The 21,582-nt window shown below is 38.7% G+C and overlaps 1 protein-coding gene across 2 annotated transcripts in view; it reads left to right on the forward strand.

The window, feature by feature from the left end:
* kif2c (kinesin family member 2C) overlaps positions 1-21,582 on the forward strand; it is a 66,470-nt gene that overhangs the window by 16,732 nt on the left and 28,156 nt on the right. For both annotated transcript variants that reach the window (XM_067989685.1, XM_067989684.1), the window contains exons 2-12: positions 934-1,028; positions 2,359-2,442; positions 3,290-3,338; positions 6,666-6,773; positions 7,678-7,775; positions 8,861-8,959; positions 10,147-10,201; positions 15,941-16,103; positions 17,865-17,955; positions 20,841-20,904; positions 20,985-21,076. In XM_067989685.1, coding sequence (XP_067845786.1) covers positions 934-1,028; positions 2,359-2,442; positions 3,290-3,338; positions 6,666-6,773; positions 7,678-7,775; positions 8,861-8,959; positions 10,147-10,201; positions 15,941-16,103; positions 17,865-17,955; positions 20,841-20,904; positions 20,985-21,076 — 998 coding nt within the window. The remainder of the gene's footprint in view (positions 1-933; positions 1,029-2,358; positions 2,443-3,289; positions 3,339-6,665; positions 6,774-7,677; positions 7,776-8,860; positions 8,960-10,146; positions 10,202-15,940; positions 16,104-17,864; positions 17,956-20,840; positions 20,905-20,984; positions 21,077-21,582) is intronic.

Consider the following 21,582-nt stretch of genomic DNA (forward strand, 5'->3'; position numbering starts at 1 on the left):
GACTCTAGTGCTACAGTATGGTGAACTTGTTATGCAGAGGAGTGGTGGATGGGTATGTGCCCCACATTCTGAGAAGCTCCTAATCTTGATCAGCTGCTTCACAAGTCTGAAAAAGGAAATGCAATGGAGTTGCCTTGAACATGTGCCTCCTAATAGTTTTCTTGATTTTTGGCCTGTGAACAGAACATCCACCACTTCTAATGAAAAATGTGAGCATGTAGGGGAGAAAAGGGGCACTTAGATGATGTTGATTAACTGTAATGGCTAATATGTAATATTTGGTCAAATTCAGTTTATGGGACATAACTTCATTGCAAATTCTTGTGACCTACCAATTTGAGGGAGCATCTTAGATTTTTGTGTGTTTCACTTCAGAATGCTGCAGACCTCTGTTGCCTGTCTCAATGTTTTCACGAGTGAAATTTTTTTTAAAAAATACACTTGTCCATTATGTATGCTTCAATTCCACATGGAGGAACTTGGCATAAAACCTGATTTATTTGGGCAGACATGACAACGGCTCTTGAATTTGTGAACCAGATTTTACTGCATTTCTGTAGTAAAGGTGCTTTCTAGAAACTTGCTCAATCACTCATCGCATTATATTAGCCAATTGATTATCATGCATAGTGAATGTATACTCATTGCAACAGTAAGTTTGTCTGTGTGATATTGCAATTCTAGAAATGTTCTCGTAAGCATCCTATAACAAAAACTGACGGCTGCTTTTTATGTACTGCATATTTAAAGACACTTTTATAACATGGATTTGAGGGATAAATTTAAATATGTGGAAGAATGCTCTCCAATTGAGGGTATAATATTAGAGATACTACATTGTCCTGATGTGGGGGGGGGGTGGGTGGTGAAGAGATATTTAGTTTCCCATAGTTAATTTTTAATGCTTTATTAATTGTCTTGGTCCCTTCACAGGGATGATACAAGATGCAAGTATAACTGAATTGAATACAGAGAAATCTTCTGTAAGAGCTGAGTGGCTAGAGGACACCGTAAGTAAAGCCAAAGAGGTAAGGAAGTCTTGTCAGAAATGCATATTGCATATTTTGGTGCTGCATTCGAGTTGAAAGAGGATAATGTGATGTCAAAATTTTCATAATGAATGGCAAAGCCTTGTTAAAATTGAAAATATGATCAATATTGATAGTAGAATGGAAGTTGTCTACCATTGACTATTTGTTACAAGTCAGTTTCTGAAAATTATATTGGTAATTATGCTCAGGTCTGATTATTGAAACCATCAAATATTGCAGCAAAATGGAGACCCACCCCCCCACCAAAAAAAATCATCTCTGAACCAAGGTTGCAAGGCTCTGGATTCATATTTGTACCTGTCTAGCTTACAACAAAGTGTTTGTCCAGATAGAGAATTTGGGCTTGAGGGTTGCATTCAACTACTCCACAAATCTGTCCCTAACTGGGCAGTGACAGACCTGGAAGTAGGTTGTTAGTCCCATTATAAATTGTACCCCATTTCTTCTGGTGCCTTGTATCTCCTACCAAATCTTTTTTCTCTCTGAAAGCATTGCCTAGTACCTAGATGATGGGATGAACAATTTTTTTATTGATTGTGTTATTCCCAGCCCTCTCCCAAAAAAGATTGATTTGGATATATTTGATTACCAAGTGGTCACATTTGACAACCAAACAACTGTCAGGATTTACATAAGTAATTCTGAAACTCAATTTTATTTTTTAAAAAAACTTTGAAGCATTTGTATTTTTTGTGACTGCCTTACTTTCCACTTGGTTTGTAAGTGACTTTATTTTCCAATGGCTGGACCTTCTTGATCACTGAGGGGAAAAGCTGCAAGTTAATGGGAGCTGGTATGCTTTTTTACATGAAGTATTTTTTCCACTTCCACAAGCTATCCTGTAGCATATGAGTAAGTGACAGTTTTGTGTGTGGGGCATACCTACTTGAAATAGGGTTCAGACTGTCACATCTCACGTCACATGGATCCTTGCAGCTAACTGATCAAGGAAACTTTTTTATCCCATCATTTTGGATTGGATTCAAATCCTGATCCCAGAAATAAAAAGCTAACATCATGCACTATATATGAATTGTCAGGTGCTTTCATTGTGTACCTAGAATTAGGGGGAACCCAGCAGAATTGGTTTGCATGTTGATGGTAAATGGGCAAGCAGCTATGAAATCTATCGTCTGTCTCGCTCAAAACCCCCAACCTTCAAATGTGAGGTAGTGAAACTGCAGGATGTTGTATGGAACAACTGTTTTTCTTTCTAAGAAGAAAAAACCTTTGTGTAATGTGTTAGTGTTTCACAAAAGTTTTATGTTGACACAAGTGAGCCTGGGTGTATTTATTTTATTTCCAGATCGACATTGAAAGCTTGCTATTGTTAAATCCTAACTTAGTAGAAAAGATGCCACCTCCGAGCCTCCCTAGAAGGAACATGAGGGTAAGTTTTAAATCCTCAGTTCTTGTGTAGTGCATTTATTTAATAGCTAGTATAAAATTTTATCCTTTATTTACTGACAAGTAAACATTTGTCCAAGAAATGACAATACAAAACCAATGGATAGCAAATGGAGTAAAGTATGCAGTAGATAGGAACAGGAGTAAGCCATTCAGCCCCTCAAGCCTGTTCCACCACTCAATTCGATCATGGCTGATCGGTACTTCAACTCTCGGATTGAAACAGAACCAGTCACCTACCTTTTAAAGCAAAAAAAAATGTAGACTGGCCTGTGTGGGGAAAGCTTCTTGCTGGAATTTTTAAAAAACTTTAATGGGTAAATTTAATGACTTTAGTGCAAATTTTAATTTTGTTCCCTTTTAATAAATATTTTACATGGCTGTATATTCAGCTGGGTGCAAAGCTCAAATTGATAGCTGGGACCACTTTGCTCAATTTCTCCCCCACTAACCACCCCCCCCCCCCCCCCGGTCATTCAAATTGCTTCTTTTCAAATAATAACTTTTTGGGTGGGGTCTTGGACCTATATTACAGGGAATTAGTTGCTTATTTGTGTTTTGGAAAAGTATGATCCTAGCACAGAATGATTTAATGCAGGGCATCTAATTATATAGGTACGCTAGTTTCTCCATAAGGGATACTGTGTTCTGGATTAACATCTGTACTGAGAATTAAAGTGACTGCTAGTAGGTACAAGTGTAGAATAGTTGTGCATGTGCTTTTGGTTGTAGGCTATAGTTTTTGACATAGAAAAATGGAAATTCTCATTTTCCCCTTCCAACTATAAAAGGTTCATTCTGGATGTTGAGAAAATAATGTTGTTTTTCAGATCCCAAGACGTGAATCAGCCCTGCCAAAGAATGGGGTCGCAAAGGAAAGTGAGTTGAGGTTTACATACAGATTCTAATGTAGAATATTTTGCATCATTGTTACTTTCAGAGAGTGAGAAAGAAAGTTAGCAGAACCTTTCCTTGAGATTAAATGGATTTTGTAGCATCTATAATAGAACAGATTGGATTTGGTCTATGGAAGGAATGGGCAAAATGGCTTTTTTTCTTATGTTGCTGCATGAATATTTTCGTTACCATCTGGAAAGGGTCCCCTTCTTTCCTGCTAAGTGTGCCTTAAATCCATTTGAAAATGTGGGAAGGTCAATGGCAGATGAAATTTAATATGGATGTGTGTAAAGTACTGTACATGGCAAGAAAAAATGGGTGTCATAAATAGTGTGACTGGTGTTGGAGTAGCTGTAGCTGCAATTAAGCTCTAGAGGATTTATTAGATTCTACAACCAACTAATCGAACAGCAATCGACAAAGTAAATGTAGCCCCAAAACATGAAGTCGTGCAGTGCTCCTGTCAGATCACATCTTGAGTATAATATCCAGTTTTGTTCACTGAGACACAAGTCCTCAAGGTAGTTCAGAGAAGACCTAGAATCAGAAGTGAAGGAAGACGTGAGAAACTTGGGTATTTTAGCCATGAGGTAACTGAGAGGCATGTGGACAAGGGAACTGTTAAGTTGTCGGGCATGGGGGCACTGGTTTAACTAATAAACCACAAGTTTAGGAGCGTTGGGAATTTCTCCAGACAATAGTCTATCAGAGGTACAATTTCTAGATCAACAAACAAATACATGCTGATAGGGAGGACTGTAGGAGCTTTCAGCTAAAACTAGTCAGTCTGTATGGAGATGCTATCTACCAGCCCTCTGTGTAAATGTAGGAGCCAGTAGAGAAATAATCTATATAAACATGGGAGCTGGGGGTGGGGAAAGATGGTAGAAAAATGACCTATTTAAATGAGAACCTGATGGAAAGACTGTCTTAAACTGGAAGGCTGAGAAATCGCAATCTGTGATATTAGCTAGAGTAGAAGTCAGAATGGTATAATTGGAGGAAAACATGCAGGGATTCCTGTTCCTGAATGTTATCTAGGGACCAATCCTGGAAAAGAGTGTATGTGGTTGTCAGGTGATATCCAATTGGTCTCAAGTATGATATCTACCCATTTCTCTTCCCCAGTAGTTGAATAGCCTGCTGACATTTGAAGTCCAGGTCCACAGAAATAATAGCAACTTTAGCAATATACTTGAGGGTGCCTGATGTCTGTGGGACTATACCCTTGCAAGGAGTTGATAGCTTCAGGAAGGAAGGGTAGGAGAAAGTTGGCAAAGAAGGAAACACTCAGGTAGTGAAGACTTCCAATAAGCCATAAATGACCAGATATAGTACAAGTATAGAATTGCTATAGGAGTTATTATATCAATTAATCTGGACAGCTCTCCCTGGCTAGTTGATGAATGTAAAATTCCAGTCAGCAGATCTGTAAATTGAGAATGAGTGTTTCATATTGGGATGGTGTGGTATGATTGAAAAACTTTCTAAGTGCACATTCAGTCCAAAAGGTACCATTTCTCACTATCCTCAAAAAACTTTCAAACTTTATTAATGCTGGAGTTTTACATCTCTGCTATCCTGCCAAGTGGCAGCAATAGCTTTTCAAAATTTAGATCCTGAAAATTTTTTATCTGTTTGCGGGTCATAAAAAGATGAGATGTGACTTCATATCGGATCCTTACATAACTTGTAAATTGATCTGATTGTTGCATGTGAAGCAACTTCAAATGTTTGAGCTTTCCTAAATGGAGCTGCATCCCACATGAAAATAAAAATTGAAATGCAGCTGACCATTTGTCTACTGACAAAACTGGGGCAGAGGCAGGTGGTGAATTCTTGTTGTATAGAATCTAATGGAGCTTATTTATTTGACAATATTCCACAACCTGTCCTTGATTCTGATTAAGTGGTTGCAGGTAACATTACTCTGTCACCATTCACTAAATGATTTCTGGTCTCTTATTCTGAATTCAGATTTTTTTTTTTTGGTCACTTTCACTAAAGAGGGAGTCCAGGGTGTGTAGCTTGCATTTTTGAAGTACTGTTTGCTTTTAAAGTTTTTGGGTCAACATAAAAACAGTACTTCTATAGAAGAATGATTGAGTAGATTTGATATATCTGGTTGTTTCAGTCGGCTTCTGTCCCCAAGAACTAGTTTGAAAGCCTGACTTCAGTTACACAGGATGCTGGCAACTGGTAGACAGTCGATTTCATCGTTGGTCTGGACTGAAATGAAAAGGTACTGTTCTAAAGCTAGTGCACTAGCCAGTCCCTGAGAACCTAGAGTTTGAGAATGTATTTTTTGTTTCTCTGCTTCCACTTCTTCCCAAGGTAAAGGACCTTAGGTGGTTCGTTCCTTTTAACAATAGCTAATGCTACTCTTGGCTAACTGTCAGAGGTAGAGCTGTAAGAAACCATTAGGAATGCAATGCCAGTATCTCCAAGCCTCATTAAAAGTTCCATGTTTGTAGCCCACTTCATTGTATCAACAACTTATTTCATTACAACATTAAGACATGGGTTGAATTTCTTTTGATGTGGGGTGATCAGATGGCATGAATAGAGGGCACAAATCTCCCCATAATAATGGTGGGGGTGCTGGTGGAGGAGGAAAATTAAAAGGAGTTGGTCTCCCTAATGGTGGCCAGCTTACAGTGGCATTGATGGGGAGTGGGGGGTGCTGTGAACAGGTCACTTATCCTCACGAGTACAGGTGCTGCAGTTTGGGAATAAAATGGGATTTGGCTCAAATATTTTTCTTCAAGTAGAAGAGGTACTCCAAATTAAGGAAACTGACCTAACCTAACCTAACCTTGATGCAGATGCTGAGGGACATGTGCATTTTCTGTTTCATTCCAGATTTTCAGCATTTGCAGCTTTTTGTTTTTGCTTAAAGAAACGACATATCTACAATCTAAAGAATTACTATAGTCGTAAAATGATGGGGGTTGCATCTTGAATCATTTTTAATTCTTTGCATATCTATTAAAAATAAAGCATTTGAAGGCATTAAAATGTTCCTTCAGGAATTTTTTATTAATCCTTGGTTAGAAACTTAGCTCAATCTTGCTTTTTTTTAGTGCAGTCAATGTTCAAATTATGTCAAAAAATTCCACTGTCAATGCCTCTGTAATCTGGTAGTAACTTAAGTTGACCTTTTACTTTGTGTCAAAACGCTTGCATATTGCAAGCTGTTTGTTCCGTATCGGGTAAATGTGTGGTCACTGGGATATTTGATTTGACTTGTATGATTTAAAATTTTACAGAAGGGTAATAGGATTAACATTTCATCCACTTTTTCTTCAGTACCACGCCCTACTCGTTCAAGAACACAAGCCACGTTGGAGATGCAAGTCGTGCCCAGTTCAAGACCAGCTGAAGTAGAACCTGTAAACTGCAAGAACATTGCCACAGGTAAAAGGCATGTCGTGGACCTGATTTTTAAAACTCACACTTAAGGATTGTTGTAACACTCATACCCCTACTCCATTGGTTTGTATTGATATTGAAGAGAGTACTTTGTCCCTGAGGTGAGAAATGCCTGCCATATTTATAGCATTTAGGATTGTGACCATTTGGATGAATTTTCTTTTTTTTACTTCTGAATACATCGTTTTTATTTCTCCTACTGAGTCCTGTTGCATATTTTTTTTAAAATATTGTTTACGCTTGTGGTTTTTCTGGATCCAGAGCATGCTGTAGCCAAAGGAATAGGTGATCATCAGTCTTTACCATGGCACTGGTGTTTTAATATGGTAATAGGAAGGGCTTGTACAATGGAATTAAGCTGGCCAAGTGGTCCCAAAAGATGGCTAAGGGGGTTACTTGATGGTACACGTTTTTGTTGTACAGCATTTATGTTTGAGTCTTGTGACTCTTGCAATAAAACCACTGTGTTCCATCACTCTTGAACATGGCATTTCTACAATAAATGCACTAACACAAATAAAATCCAGTTGGATGTCCTGATATGATAAGCATAAGAGACCCGTTGGAACATCTGTGCAGTACAGATAAATTCCTTGCGAGTTAAGTGGTGTGTGAACAGGATGGAGATGGGGGGGACTGTGTATGTAACTTCCACAGCCTGATTTATTGCCGGTTTGATTTGTTGGGTACCATTGTACATTGAGATGGTGTGGTGGGTAAAAATAAGTTCCGTGGGTGCACAATTATGTGGTACTTGAGCAAGTGAGATCTGTGTGCGATCAGTAGTGTCGGTAAAGGCATGTTGCTAATGTGAACTGAACATGTATTTCTACAGGCTCTGGTTTCTGGTAACATCTAGAAGTGAACAGATTTTTGAATTGCCTTACAGGAAGAAAGTCAACCTGTGTAAGAGAAACTGAAAAGCTGAAGAAACAGCGTGAAGATAGGCGAACTCAGCTGCAGGAAATACGAGAAAAGCGTACGCAGGTAGGAACCCGTTCGCACAATTAATCCAGATGTGGTGCCGGTTGAATAAATGCCACCTTAGGAGGGGTATAAAACATAACTTTTTTTGTTTTATTGTTTTTCTAGATTTTTTTTAAAAGAATCAGTTAGTAACCCAAGTGTTAATTTTGTTTAGGTGATGGGCATCCATATGAAATTTTAAAACTAAGAATCTTAAGCCAACATAGCACCTTTTTTTGTTTGGATTCCAGAAGTGCAAAGTGACATTTTTTCTAAAGGGTGTGTTGGATATATGTTTGCCTATTATCAGGTGGGGGGTCATTTTTTTCATCTAACATTGATATAAAATTCTCAGTGTGTGGGTTTTTTTCTTGTCCTTGTCCTCCATATCTGGAGCAGTACATGAGCTGCACAGTATCCCAGTTGCCTACTCAAGTGACTTTCATGACTTATCTTGTGCAACATTCAGTCCTGTATCATGAAATTGTCCTTGGTTTGGTGCCTTTTTTTTAACCCCCCTGCCCCCATCCCATTTCTTCCTCCCTTCCTGATTCAAAAATTGGGAATCTGGGCATAACACTGGTCCTTGGCCTATGCAGATTCTGGAATTTTACCAGCCCCAATTAGATAAATGCTTGAAGGGAAAAATTTTACAGGACTATGGGGAAAGATCGAGGGAATGGGACTAATTGGATAATTAGCTGGCAAAGGCATGATGGGCTGAATGGCCTCCTCCTGTGCTATTAATATGTGACTGGGCTAAAACAGCACCGTGGCTTGTTCTGACTTCAAGCATACAATGATGCATGCAAAATTAGTTTCTAATGTTCTCAAGGTGGTCAGTATTAGCTGCCAAAGCCATTCTTTTCAGGTCAAAATTTTCCTGTGAATTTATGCCCCTGTCTTAGTGCTGGTTCAGTAGTGCCTTTTTAAAAATATTTTCCTGCTCCCTCACTTCACTGCCTAATATTTGCACACTGTTATGTGGATTGTACATCTATTTTAGAAGTGGTAGTTTCAGTCTCGGCTTGGTTACAAACATAGTTTTAGTTCCTCAAAAAAAAATCTAAGTATAGAATTAAGTATAATGTTTTAAATTGTTGCAGGAATATGACACCAGTAATCCAAACTGGGAATTCATGAAGATGATTAAAGAATTCAGAGCTACTTTAGACTGTTATAATCATCTCTCTACTTCAGATACTGTGAGTAGTAATCTTGCATCATTCACATTGTGCACTGGAGGAAAGAAGTGCTGCTTTCCCACCTCTGGAACTAATAGTCAAATCTAGTACACTTGGCAGTTAAGAGTCTTAATGAGTGAAGCCTATTCAAATGGGATGGGGAGAGTGCTAACCTTGAGGTAAAATAAGGGACCCAAAGCAATGAGCCTGTTGAGTTGGGACTCACTACTTTTCCACTTTTTTTTTCTCTCCTTCAATTCACCTTGCACTCCATGTTCTTTTTTAAATTTGATTTGCTTTTTTTTTTAAAAAAATGGGCACCACTTTGGTCACGTCCTACTGAAAGTAATCTTTCAATGAAGTTAACTGCAGTTTCCAAAGTGTTTAGCAATCAATTTTGTTTTTTATACCCGAAGTAAAAGAATCATAAAAGCATTCTTCTCTCAATAACTTTTTAATTGATCCCATTGTTTGGAGTTTCAAACTAAGATTTCTGCACTTATAGTTCTGATTGTCACTAATTGAGATTTTATTACTGTGCCAATTGCTTTTGGTTTGTAAAATTCAAGGCCAACGAGTTGAGATTTGTCCAAAAGGATATCTCCATTGATGAGCAAGAGTTGATAGATTAAAGGTGGGAAACTATGCTTGCACACCTTCCAGAAGCTCTTTGCATTGGTGTTATCTGCTAGGATTTTTTGAATTAATTTAAACAAAATTGCATTATGTAGCTCTAAGTAACTAAAGTACTTTTTGATCAGGATAGGCTGTGGTTCACTGGCTTATAAAAATGAGTAGTTTGCCTCAAAAGCAGGAAGTTTTTTCAATCTTGTGTACCTACTGTGATGCAGGCAAACCTTATGATGGAAATTCTACTCTTGGGAAAGATTAGTAATACTTTTGGTGTTTGAGGTGACTTGTTAATCACTGGATTGGAAATTGCAGTGCCAGTTTCAGTCTGACTTTAAAGTAATAGGATTTATGGAAGCTGACCTTTCTCGAGTGACTGCAGGTCAAAGTGGGTATCACTGTGGTGTGGACAGCTGCGCTGCTTCATTATACTTGGATTCATATTGGGGATGTGAGATTTTGACTCCATTCTAGAAGTGGAAATTTCACTAATAAGATAATGAAATACATTACAATAACCAAGATTTTGTGTACTATCTAGTGGTTTTGTCATTAAATTACTTTTTCAACTCTTTCAGATTGAGCTGCACAAAATATGTGTCTGTGTTCGAAAACGGCCACTCAGCAAAAAAGGTGTGTTGAATGACCCGTAACTGCTGGATTATAGAATTTTCATACACCTTTGACACTGTACTATGCCTGTGGTGTTCGAAGTGCTTGAAATTCACCATTTATAATCAATTCTTACACAGGGCAGGGGAGGAGGTGGAGGGTGGAATTGAGACCAGTTTCTACCCTATGTGGCTCTTCCAGCAATTTATAGAAATAGGCAGCTACCAAAATGTCAATCGACAGTATTTCGCATCCACTTGCATTAAGAAATCAAACTGATATTAAGGTTGAGATTTGTAATTTCAACACTAATCTACCTGATTGACCAACAGCTGCCAGGAACTAGATGATTAATGATTCTACTCCCGAGGTGGATTGTCACTAGGAAGTGGTTTTGATTGGGCCAAATCTTCCCCCTAAAAATAATGGAGTTCACAATGCACATCATTATTAATATGCAAATTGGTCAGCAAGTTCAGGGGATGAAGAGATATGCTGTGAGTTGCAAATTTCCACAGCTTGCTGGTCGATTTACACTGCTCCACCATTTGCTTTGCACAAACCGCATATCTCCCTTAGCCTCCCCTTTATATTTAAGAACTTGCTGGATTTGCACATTAATTGCCAGTTAAATGTGCCACAGAAAGTTAGGGCTCATACTTAACAGTGTGAGTACCATTTTAATGACATGATAATTGTTAATACAATACCAATCAACTTCTCCTGTCCAGAAAGGGAACAATTTAAATTGTTGAGTCTCATTCCTGCATGTAGTAAATTTTAAAAAAAATTTTCCTGTATCTTTTTTCTCTCAATCGAACCTTTCTTTCCCCCACATTTCTCTTTCTATACCTGATTTGACTCTACTTCACCCTATTTCCTTCTGTCGTTCCTGTTTCTTTTTCAAACCTTTAAATCTCATTGGCTAAAGAGATAGACTGTTGGTCCCAGAAGCCCCGTTGCCCTCGCTGCACCATTATCATCTCACACTTCCAGCAAGTTATGGCACAAATTATATTCAAGCTGAAGGGGCCAGAAAAAATCTGACTGACTGCGCACGCTGCGAGATGTGCCATTCCAGCAAGATTTGGCTCATTGTTTCAGCATGTGGAGATTAATGATTTTGAACTATTGGTTCAAGTAGGAACAGGCAGTTAACATTGCTGCCTTCAGGACACTGGATTATGATGCTCTGGCATGTTAAAATTATGTTTCTTGCCACTGTGCTCAGACCCCTGAGGTAATGAAACCAGCATTATAAAAGAACCAGAGTAATCTTTATGGCACTTTACTGGGAGAGAAACCTTCAAATTGGTTTCATTTTGTAATAGTTTTCTATTGCTGAAACCAAGTGACATCCAAAGAACTTTCTTGCCAAATCCTTGTTCATTTCAAGTAATCAAGCGGAGATACAGATTTCAGTCATTTGTCCATGATAATTGAGAATGCTCTGCCTGACCAGAAGAATGTGTAGACCATTGCATACCTTTTTTTAAAGCATTACCTAGATATAATTGTTTTAAGAACTTGTAGTTTGTCAAGTGTGTTCACCTCTACCCTGAATGTCATGTAGAAGAGTCTGATATGTTCAGTAACTTTTCTGTGGGTAAATTAGCCATCTTCAATGAAGATATAACACACATACTATGTTTTCCATGCTACTCCTTTTGTAGTATGACTTGGTTATGTATTTCTTGATTTCATGTATTTTCTATATGAAGCAATAAGCTGTGCAGGCCGACATACCTTTTTTATAGGTCCTATATGTGGCTGTGGTGAATATTGCAGTCTTGTGTAAAGTTAGTATGGCTTCTTACAATTATCTAGAATTACATAGGATTTTACAGCACAGAGATGGGCCAACAGATCTATGCTGGTGGTCATGCTCCAAACGAACCTCCTCTCACTCTATTTACTTCATCTTGCCCTATCAGCATATCCTTCTATTCCTTTCTTCCTCATATACTTGTCTAGCTTCCCCTTTAATCATGCTATTCGCCTCAACCACTCCATGTGATGGCGAATTCCACATTCTCACCACTCTGAGTAAAGAAGTTTCTCCAGAAAGCCTTATTGGATTTATTAGTAACTATCTTATATTTATGGCCCCTACTTTTGGACTCCCCACAAATACAAACATACAAAACTGACAGGCAGGTAAAGACCAGCTGGTCCAACAAGCCTGCCCCACACCAGGATGGCTGGACCATCAAGGGCACTTGTTCCCTCCCCCAACCTCACCCCTGCAGCCATGTAATCTCCTGGGTGAGACAAAAAAAACAGAAAAACCCAGGGCTAATAAGGGAGAAAATATCCTAAAATTCCTCTGATCCCCTCAGGTGATTGAAACCAGTCCAGGGGATCACATGGACCAAGTGTTATTTATAAAGACATGATCTCTGCCCCAGTCAGAAACCGGTCCTTCTTGAAGACCCTATTATAGAAAGGATATTATTAAACTAGAAAGAGTGCAGAAAAGATTTACTAGGATGCTACTGGGACTTGATGGTTTGACTTGTAGGGAGAGGTTAGATAGACTGGGACTTTTTTCCCTGGAGAGTAGGAGGTTAAGGGGTGATCTTATAGAAGTCTATAAAATAATGAGGGGCATAGATAAGGTAGATAGTCAAAATCTTTTCCCAAAGGTAGGGGAGTCTATAACGAGGGGGCATAGATTTAAGGTGAGGGGAGAGATACAAAAGGGTCCAGAGGGGCAATTTTTTCACTCAAAGGGTGGTGAGTGTCTGGAACAAGCTGCCAGAGGCAGTAGTAGAGGCAGGTACAATTTTGTCTTTTAAAAAGCATTTGGACAGTTACATGGGTAAGATGGGTATAGAGGGATATGGGCCAAGTGCAGGCAATTGGGACTAGCTTAGTGGTATAAACTGGGCGACATGGACATGTTGGGCCGAAGGGCCTGTTTCCATGTTGTAACTTCTATGATTCTATGATAAGACGTGCAGAGAGTCAGCACCCACCACACCAGCCAGCAATGTATTCCAAAGGCTGACAATTCTCTGGGAAATGAAGAACTGCCTAACATCCAGTCTATTCCTACTCTTCCATAGTTTAAACTCGTGTCCCCTGATCCTCCCCAGCCTGTTAAACTGGATGCTATTCAGCCCTTCAATTATTTTATAGACCTCGATTGAGTTACCTAAGTCTGCACTGCTCTAAAGTAAATAGACCAAGGTCCTTGAGCCTATCTGAGTAGCTGAGGTTCTTTAAGCTAGGAATCATTCTTGTAGCTCTCCTGGACCTTTTCCGATGCCGTTATACAACCCAGTGGGGGGGACCAAAACTAAGCACAGTACTCTTGATGTGACCCATGTAGTGTCAAAATGGTGTCGTTTGATTTATACTGAGTGGTTAGAACCCAAATACCTTGTTAGCTTTAGCTGTAGTTTCTCTACATTGGTCATGAGCCTTTAGTGATCTGTGCTCAATAACACTAAGATCTTTTTGTTGCTCAACCTCTTTCAGTATTGTTTCCTGCAAATGATACCAACATGCATGACACATTATTGCCAATGTGTGGCCCACTCCTCGAGCACATCTGAATCTTTTTGGATTTGATTGCACTCCTCTACCGTCTTAATGCTTGCACAGATTTTGGTGTCATCTGCAAACTTATTTACCATACTCCCAACGCCACTGTCCAGGTCAATAATAAAGACCGTGAAGAGTAGCAGGCCTATGACTGATCCCTAGGGGACACCACTAGTGACATGTCTCCAAGCTGACCCTCATCTGTTAACTAAAACTTTTTGGCTGCAAGATTGGAGCCAATTCCTAATCTAGCTTGTCAAATTTCTACTAGTACCATAAGATTCTATCTTGTGAAGTAACCTATTGTGAGGTACCCTATCAAAGGCTTTCTGAAAGTCCAGGTAGACAGTGTCTACCAGATTGCCCTCATCCACCACCCTAGTGACTGCCTCAAAAAACTCTTATTAAATTTGTTAAGCACAGCCTATTTTTTCGGAAGCGGTGTTGTGTATTTCTAATGGCCCCTTCCCTTTCCCAGTGATTATAAAGGGCATCTCTTATGATCCCTTCTGGAATCTTCCCAATAATTGTCAGACTGAAGTCTGTAGTTCCCCAACTCTGATTTGTTCCCTCTTTTTTGAAAATAGGAACTACGTGATCTATCTTGTGGTCTAAGGGAACTATCCCTGACTATTGAACAATTAAAGATATGGGCAAGAGGCTCACAGAGCACCTGTGGAGACATCTTCTCTACGTCTAAAATTATGAAGGGCTGCGATAGGGTAAAGACCTCTATCAGGTCACCTCCCAGTCTTTAATTTTCTAGAGAAAGGGGCCGCAGCCTATTCAGTCTTTAACAATTGTACCCTCTCAGTTCTGGTATCATCCTTGTAAATCTTTTTTACACTTTTTCCTGTGCTTCTATATCCTTTTTGTAATATGGAAACCAGAACTGTTCACAGTACTCAATGGTCTAACTAAGGTTCTAAACAAGTTTAACATAACTTCTTTGCTTTTCAATTCTATCCCTCTAGAAATGAGCTCCAGTGCATTGTTTGCACTTTTTATGGCTTTGTTAACCTGTGTTGCTACATTTAATGATTTGTCAATCTGTACCCTTTGCACATCTACCCCATTTAGACTTACTTTTCCAAGGAGTAGGTGGCCTCCTTATTCCTCCTACCAAAATGCACCACCTCACACTTGTCTATATTGAAATTCATTTGCCATTTACAGGCCCATTCTGAAAGTTTGTTAATGTCATCTTGTTTTTGTTGCAGTCTTCCTCAGTATTAACTATACCTCCTAATTTGGTGTCATATGCAAATTTTGATATTGTACTTCCGATTTCCGAGTCCAAATCGTTTATGTAAACGTAATTACAGTAAATGAACAGTGGTCCCGGCACTGACTCCCTGTGGAACACCACGTCCCACATTTTGCCAGTCTGAGTAATTATCTTTAACCCCTACACTCTTTTCTGTTTTGTAGCATGCTTGCTATCCATTCTGCTACTTGTCCCCTGACTCCACATGCTCTGACCATAGTCATGAATCTACTATGCAATACTTTATTGAAGGCCTTTTGAAAGTCCATGTACATTACAGCCACTGCATTACCCTTGCCTTCTCTTTTTCTGTTACTTTTAAGAATTCATTGAGGTCAAGCATGACCTTCCATTTTGAAATCCTGCTGACTAGTTATATTTTCAGTTTATAGTTTGAGCTCTAATTGAAACTGCTAGTATACAGTGGAGTATTGCTGATCTTGTCAGTGCAGAATGCAACTGTATTACTGCCCACTCACCTGATTATTTCCCAATAACATGGTAATGATTTATTGGGCATACTATTGCATAAGTTATTCCATCTGAATCAGAAGGAGGTGAGACTAACTGGCATTAAAGTATGTTTTTTAAGTGATGAATAGATTGATTTGATTTTGTTGATGACATAGGTAAGTTGTCAACATGAGTAAAAAGGCTCTGAACAAAAATACATGATCAAGACATCTTGCAGAATTAAGGAAAGTTAATGGGGCTGAATCTTATTCCATGGTGTGTAGTGCATACTTTTGAAGAAAAGGGAGTAATCTTTTTTGGTCTTTGACCATGATCTATACCTAAAATAATGCAGAATTATAGTTGGTGCAATCCAAAAATAACCAAATTGAATGCTTCAATTTTTTAAAAATTAGCTTACTTTAAAAGTTACGATTTCTTAAATGAAGCTTTTAAAGTTCAGGCTTAATTGTGTGCTTTGACTTCCACAGAAAAGACAAAAAAAGAGATTGATGTAATTACAGTTTCCAGCAAACATGTAGTTCTGGTACATGAGCCAAAGATGAAAGTTGATCTCACAAAGTACCTGGATAACCAGCCCTTCAGATTTGACTATGCCTTTGATGATTTGATTACCAATGAAGAAGTATACAGGTATTCAAATTTAAATTTGTATTGGAGTTACTGTTTAAATATTACTAATGCCAGGCTGTCACTTGAAGTGTTCTCATGGGAGAGGTGAGAATGACTGCTGGATTTATTCACCTTAAGATCTGTCATCAGATTTATCTTATTTAAAATTCAAGACTTTGTATGTGAGATTTGGACTTTGGTTTCGTTGGCATATTGCCAAATCTTCCCTTCTTACCAAGATTATTTTACTTGATCTTCCACGTTAAAATGGTGTTCTTTAGATTAAAGGATTTTAACATAATGGTCAGGCCATCATGGTGTGGGGCAGGCTTGACGGACCAGCTGATCTTTACCTGCCCATCAATTTCATATGTTCATGTGTGTTAGAGTATTCCTTTTAAGGTTATTGCAGAAGGTAGTGATAAAAGATGCCAGTTTAACTTTTGGGCTAGAGTTGCTAAAACTTGGATATTGTACAAATTGCATTTTAACTTGTGCTTTAAATTTAAAGTTGAAGCTCTATAAGCAATTACTGCTATTGCTTGAATGGAAAAACTTATCACAAATGTATGTTATGTGATATTTTACTGTAGCATAGTAGCTGTTTCACAAACCTAGCACAGGTGTATTTATCCTTGCTCTTATACTATCTTGACTCCTACATCACTAAATGGGACTTGAAATCAAACCTTAGATTTTTGTCTACTAAATCAAGAACCAGTACACCAATGTTTCTGAATGAAAGTAATTGCAGTATTATAAACTAGCTGGAAAAATGAACTTCCTCACTGAAGAAATAAAATCTCTACTTAGGACCTAATTAAGCAGGAAATAAATTTGAGGTGGTACATTTTGGTAGGAGGAATAAGGAGGCCATCCACTCCTGGGGAAAATAGTCTAAATGGGGTAGAGATGCAAAGGAATCTAGGGGTACAGTTACACAAATCAAAAGTAGCAATGCCGGTTAACAAAGCCGTAACCTGTGCTTTGTTTGCTCTTTTTTTAATTTGTAGAGGAATAGAATTCAAAAGCAGAGAAGTTATGTTAAACCACACTAGAGTACTGTGCACAGCTCTGGTCTCCATATTACAAAAAGGATATAGAAGTAGTGCAAAATGAGGGTACAATCAGGAAAGATTTGGGGATCTTTTCTCAGAGGTGACCTGATAAAGGTCTTTAAAATTCTGAAGGGCTTCAGTAGGGCATACATGGAGATGATTATGTTTTCACTTGAGACACCAAAACTAGGGGCAATAAATATAATCTAGTCACTAATGAATCTAAAAGAATTCAGGAAAATTGCAAGAATGTGGAACTTGCTACCACATGGAGTGGTTGAGACAAATAGCATAGATGCATTTAAAGGGAAGCTAGATAAGTACATGAGGGAGAAAGGAATAGAAGGATATCTCAATAGGGTGAGATGAAGGAAGTGGAGTGGGGGCAGCTCGTGTAGAGTGTAGGCAACGCATAGACTGGTTGGGCTGAATGGCCTGTTTCTGTGCTGTAAAATTCTATGATGGTACAATCTATTTTGCTATCAACCTTTTTTCAGATTTGTGTATCTTTATTTTGGTGGTGTATTTGTCTTAGAAAAATACTTAAGAATTAGACTCTGTAATCATCTGGTCTTGTTTCCAAATAGTTTAGTTCTGCATTAAAATCTTCATTTCATTCCTGTTTAGCAGCTAAGCCCTGGAGTTTGGAGAAGTTTATTATGAGTGCTAATAAAAGGATGTTGCAGAATTTTGTGATGTTTTTAAAATTTTGATCTGTTATCAGATTCACAGCAAAGCCTTTAGTACAGACCATCTTTGAGCGGGGAATGGCTACCTGTTTTGCCTATGGGCAAACTGGAAGTGGTAAAACACATGTAAGTTATTGTGCACTTAATTTATCTATTATAACATCCATTCCTCTTGATTTTGTAATTGTTTCATTTGATCTGTTAGTTCATGCATAAATAGCCTCCCATGTTATCTTAAAATTGCTTAATTAAAATGACCAGTATAAATTCACTTGAGCAAAATAACCGAATTAACAGGAGTTGACATTATTAAAGTTGCTCATCTTTGTAGCCAAGCAAAATTGTTTGTGCTCATAATTGATGTGCATCAAGGTAACAAACTTTTCCTCCCTAGGTTACTAGTCCAGGCCCACTGTACACTAAACAAATTTTTAAAACTCTTTTTGCCATTTCCTAAATTTGGATGAGCTCCCACTGATGTTTTGCACTTGGTTGTTGTATAATATTGTATGTTCACCATATTTTTATCTTCTAAATATCATGCGATTTCAACCAGTACAATTTAGTATTGACCTAAATGGAACTGTAGAACAGGAGCAACTGTATCAGGAGGGGGAAAAAAGCTACAACTTTAAATGCCGAGAAATATACTGATCTGCAATGTGGAATAAGCAAGTTTGTGCCTCTAGTTTTTGCAGCACTCCACTAATGTTTTTTTAAGCATGTTCCATAAGAACATAGCATATTGTACACTCTAATGCCACCAGCTAGTGATTAGAGGTATGAGTCTGAGTAGGATGCTTGGCTTGCCCTTTGGGTGGAAGAAAAGGATGAACCCATGTTGCGATGTGGTCTAAGCTACTCTTTAGAATAAATTATGATCTACATCATCTTTAATTGTTTTTGGACATTGGGCCTGAAATGCCAAGGTTTTTCTTGTGGACTGGAATTTGGAATGTGGACCAGGAACATAAGAACATAAGAAGTAGGAGTAGGCCATCTGGCTCCTCAAGCCTGCTCTGCCATTCAACAAGATCATGGCTGATCTTCTACCTCAACACCATTTTCCTGTACTATCCCCATATCCCTTGATACCTTTAATATCTAGAAATCTATCGATCTCTGTTTTGAATGTACTCAATGACTGAGCCACCACAGCCCTCTGGGGTAGAGAATTCCAAAGATTCACCACCCTCTGAGTGAAGAAATTTCTCCTCATCTCAGTCCTAAATGGCCTATCCCATATCCTGAGACTGTGACCCCTGGTTCTAGATTCCCCAGCCAGTGGAAACATCCTCCTTGCATCTACCCTGTTGAGCCCTGTAAGAATTTTGAATGTTTCAATGAGATCACCTCATTCATCTAAACTCTAGAGAATACAAGCCTAGTCTACCCAATCTCTCATGACAATTCTACCATCCCAGGAATCAGTCTGGTGAACCTTCGTTGCACTCCCTCTATGGCAAGTATATCCTTAGGTAGGGAGACCAAAATTGTACACAATACTCCAGGTGCATTCTCACCAAGGCCCTTTATAATTGCAGTAGGACACCTTTACTCCTGTACTCAAATCCTCTTGTAATAAAGGCAAACATACCATTTGCCTTCCTAATTGCTTGCTGCACCTGCATGTTAGCTTTCAGTGACTCATGTACAAGGACACCCAGGTCTCTTTGTACATCAACATTTCCCAATCTCTCACCATTTAAAAAAAATACTCTGCATTTCTGTTTTTCCTACCAAAGTGGATAACTTCACATTTTTCCATATTACATTCCATCTGCCATGTTCTTGCCCACTCACTTAGCCTGTCTATATCCCCTTGAAGCCTCTTTGCATCCTCCTCACAACCCACATTCCCACAATGTTTTGTGTCAGCAGCAAACTTGAAAATATTACATTTGGTCCCCTCATTCAAATCATTTGATATAGATTGTGAATAGCTGGGGTCCAAGCACCGATCCCTGCACTACCCCACAAGTCACAGTCTGCCAACCTGAAGACCTGTTTATTCCTACTGTTTTCTGTCTGTTAACCAATTCTCAATCCATGCCAGTATATTACCCCCAATTCCATGTGCTCTAACTTTGTTCACCAACCTCCTGTGAGGGACCTTATTGAAAGCCGCCTTAAAATCCAAATACACCACATACACTGGTTCCCCCTTATCAATTCTACTAGTTACATCCTCAAAGAACTCCAATAGGTGTGTCGAACATGATTTCCCTTTCATAAATCCATGTTGACTCTGCCAAACCCTATTATTTTCTAAGTGTCCTGGGATGTAAGGGGGTGGCACACTTACACAGCCACCTCCCTAGATAAAATGTGTACCACATTTTTGGGTCTCCAGTACCCAATCCCAAACAGGCTATTAGACTATTGCTCCTACTGTCTCTTAGGACCAGCAGGTCTGGCTCCTTTTTTAAATTTGATACTTTTTGATCTGGCTGCTATCCTTAACACCTGGGTTGCTTACTTCCAGTGCTGCCATTGCTTCTTTAAGCAGCAGCAGATTTTATATTCTTTACCCACAAGCCATTTGGCTGCTAATCCTGCCTTTGCAGGAGTTTTCCCATTCTCTGACATTGCAGGTTGTGTTTACAGCCACTTATACATTAGGTTAGTGCAAAATCTCCACTAGAAGCACAACTGACGTCAGTAATACTGATACTTCTTCCTTCAATGTTTTGTACACAACCAATTATCTATCTGTTACTCCCATCTATTTGACATTTTCTAATTTACAACTCTTCTGTTACCTGAGAAGACTTACTTTGGTTCCCTTAACATGTCTGGGAATTGTTTCTGGGGGTGGAAGAAAGATTTCTGAAGTGTAGTAAGAAATTGAAATAGTGCACATTCACGTAAATTGGAGTGTCTGCTATTGTGAAGATGTCTCAATTATTTGCAGCCTTGATCCTTGGCGCTTTAGCTATTCTGGCAGTTGCTCAGTGGAGAGCATAGCCCATAATAGAATTTTTTAAGCTCATTTCTCTTCTTTTATGCAGACTATGGGTGGTGACTTCTCAGGGAAAAACCAAGACTGTTCAAAAGGAATCTACGCTCTTGCAAGTAAGCAATCGACAAAAATGGTTGTGAAATGCCTTTATTGTGTAACAGGCAAATTGTTAACTTTATTTTTTTTTCTTCAGCTCAAGATGTGTTTTTGCTGCTTGAACAGCCCCGATACAAGGACCTAAATTTGAAAGTTTTCGTAAGCTTTTTTGAAATCTATAGTGGTAAGGTAAGATCACACTTTGTGACTAAAATCATTTAAATGAACAAAGTGTACATAAGAGCTACATGCTAACAGTACCGAAGAAAATCTTAAATATAAAGGGGAGTAGAAAGGAGCTTAGAGTGGCTTAAGAGGAATATGAAAAAGGCTAACATTAATTTAAAAAGCAAAATAGTTGAGGGTGGGGCTGCTTGGCGTGGAGGGTGAAGGAATGGCAGAGATGTATCATTTTTTTAAACTTGTCTGTATGCACATGTCATGTCTAAATCCTTGCTTTCTGTTGTCAACTTCTCCCATTATAAGTGTTGACTTAAGAATTTTATAACATCAACTGCCTGTGTAAATTTATCCTGCAGTAGTTGCATCTTCCCACCAGTTACACATGTTCCTCACTTATCAGCCTGTACAATGTGCCAAAGTCCAATTATCCCCTGCCATCTAACTAAATGATGGTGGAGGTGAAAATGTAGGTATGCTAGATGTGGAACAATTCTTGAAGATAGCTGCAGGAA

This window comes from Heptranchias perlo, chromosome 9, assembly GCF_035084215.1.
Source record: "Heptranchias perlo isolate sHepPer1 chromosome 9, sHepPer1.hap1, whole genome shotgun sequence".
NCBI classification, from domain to species: Eukaryota; Metazoa; Chordata; class Chondrichthyes; order Hexanchiformes; family Hexanchidae; genus Heptranchias; species Heptranchias perlo.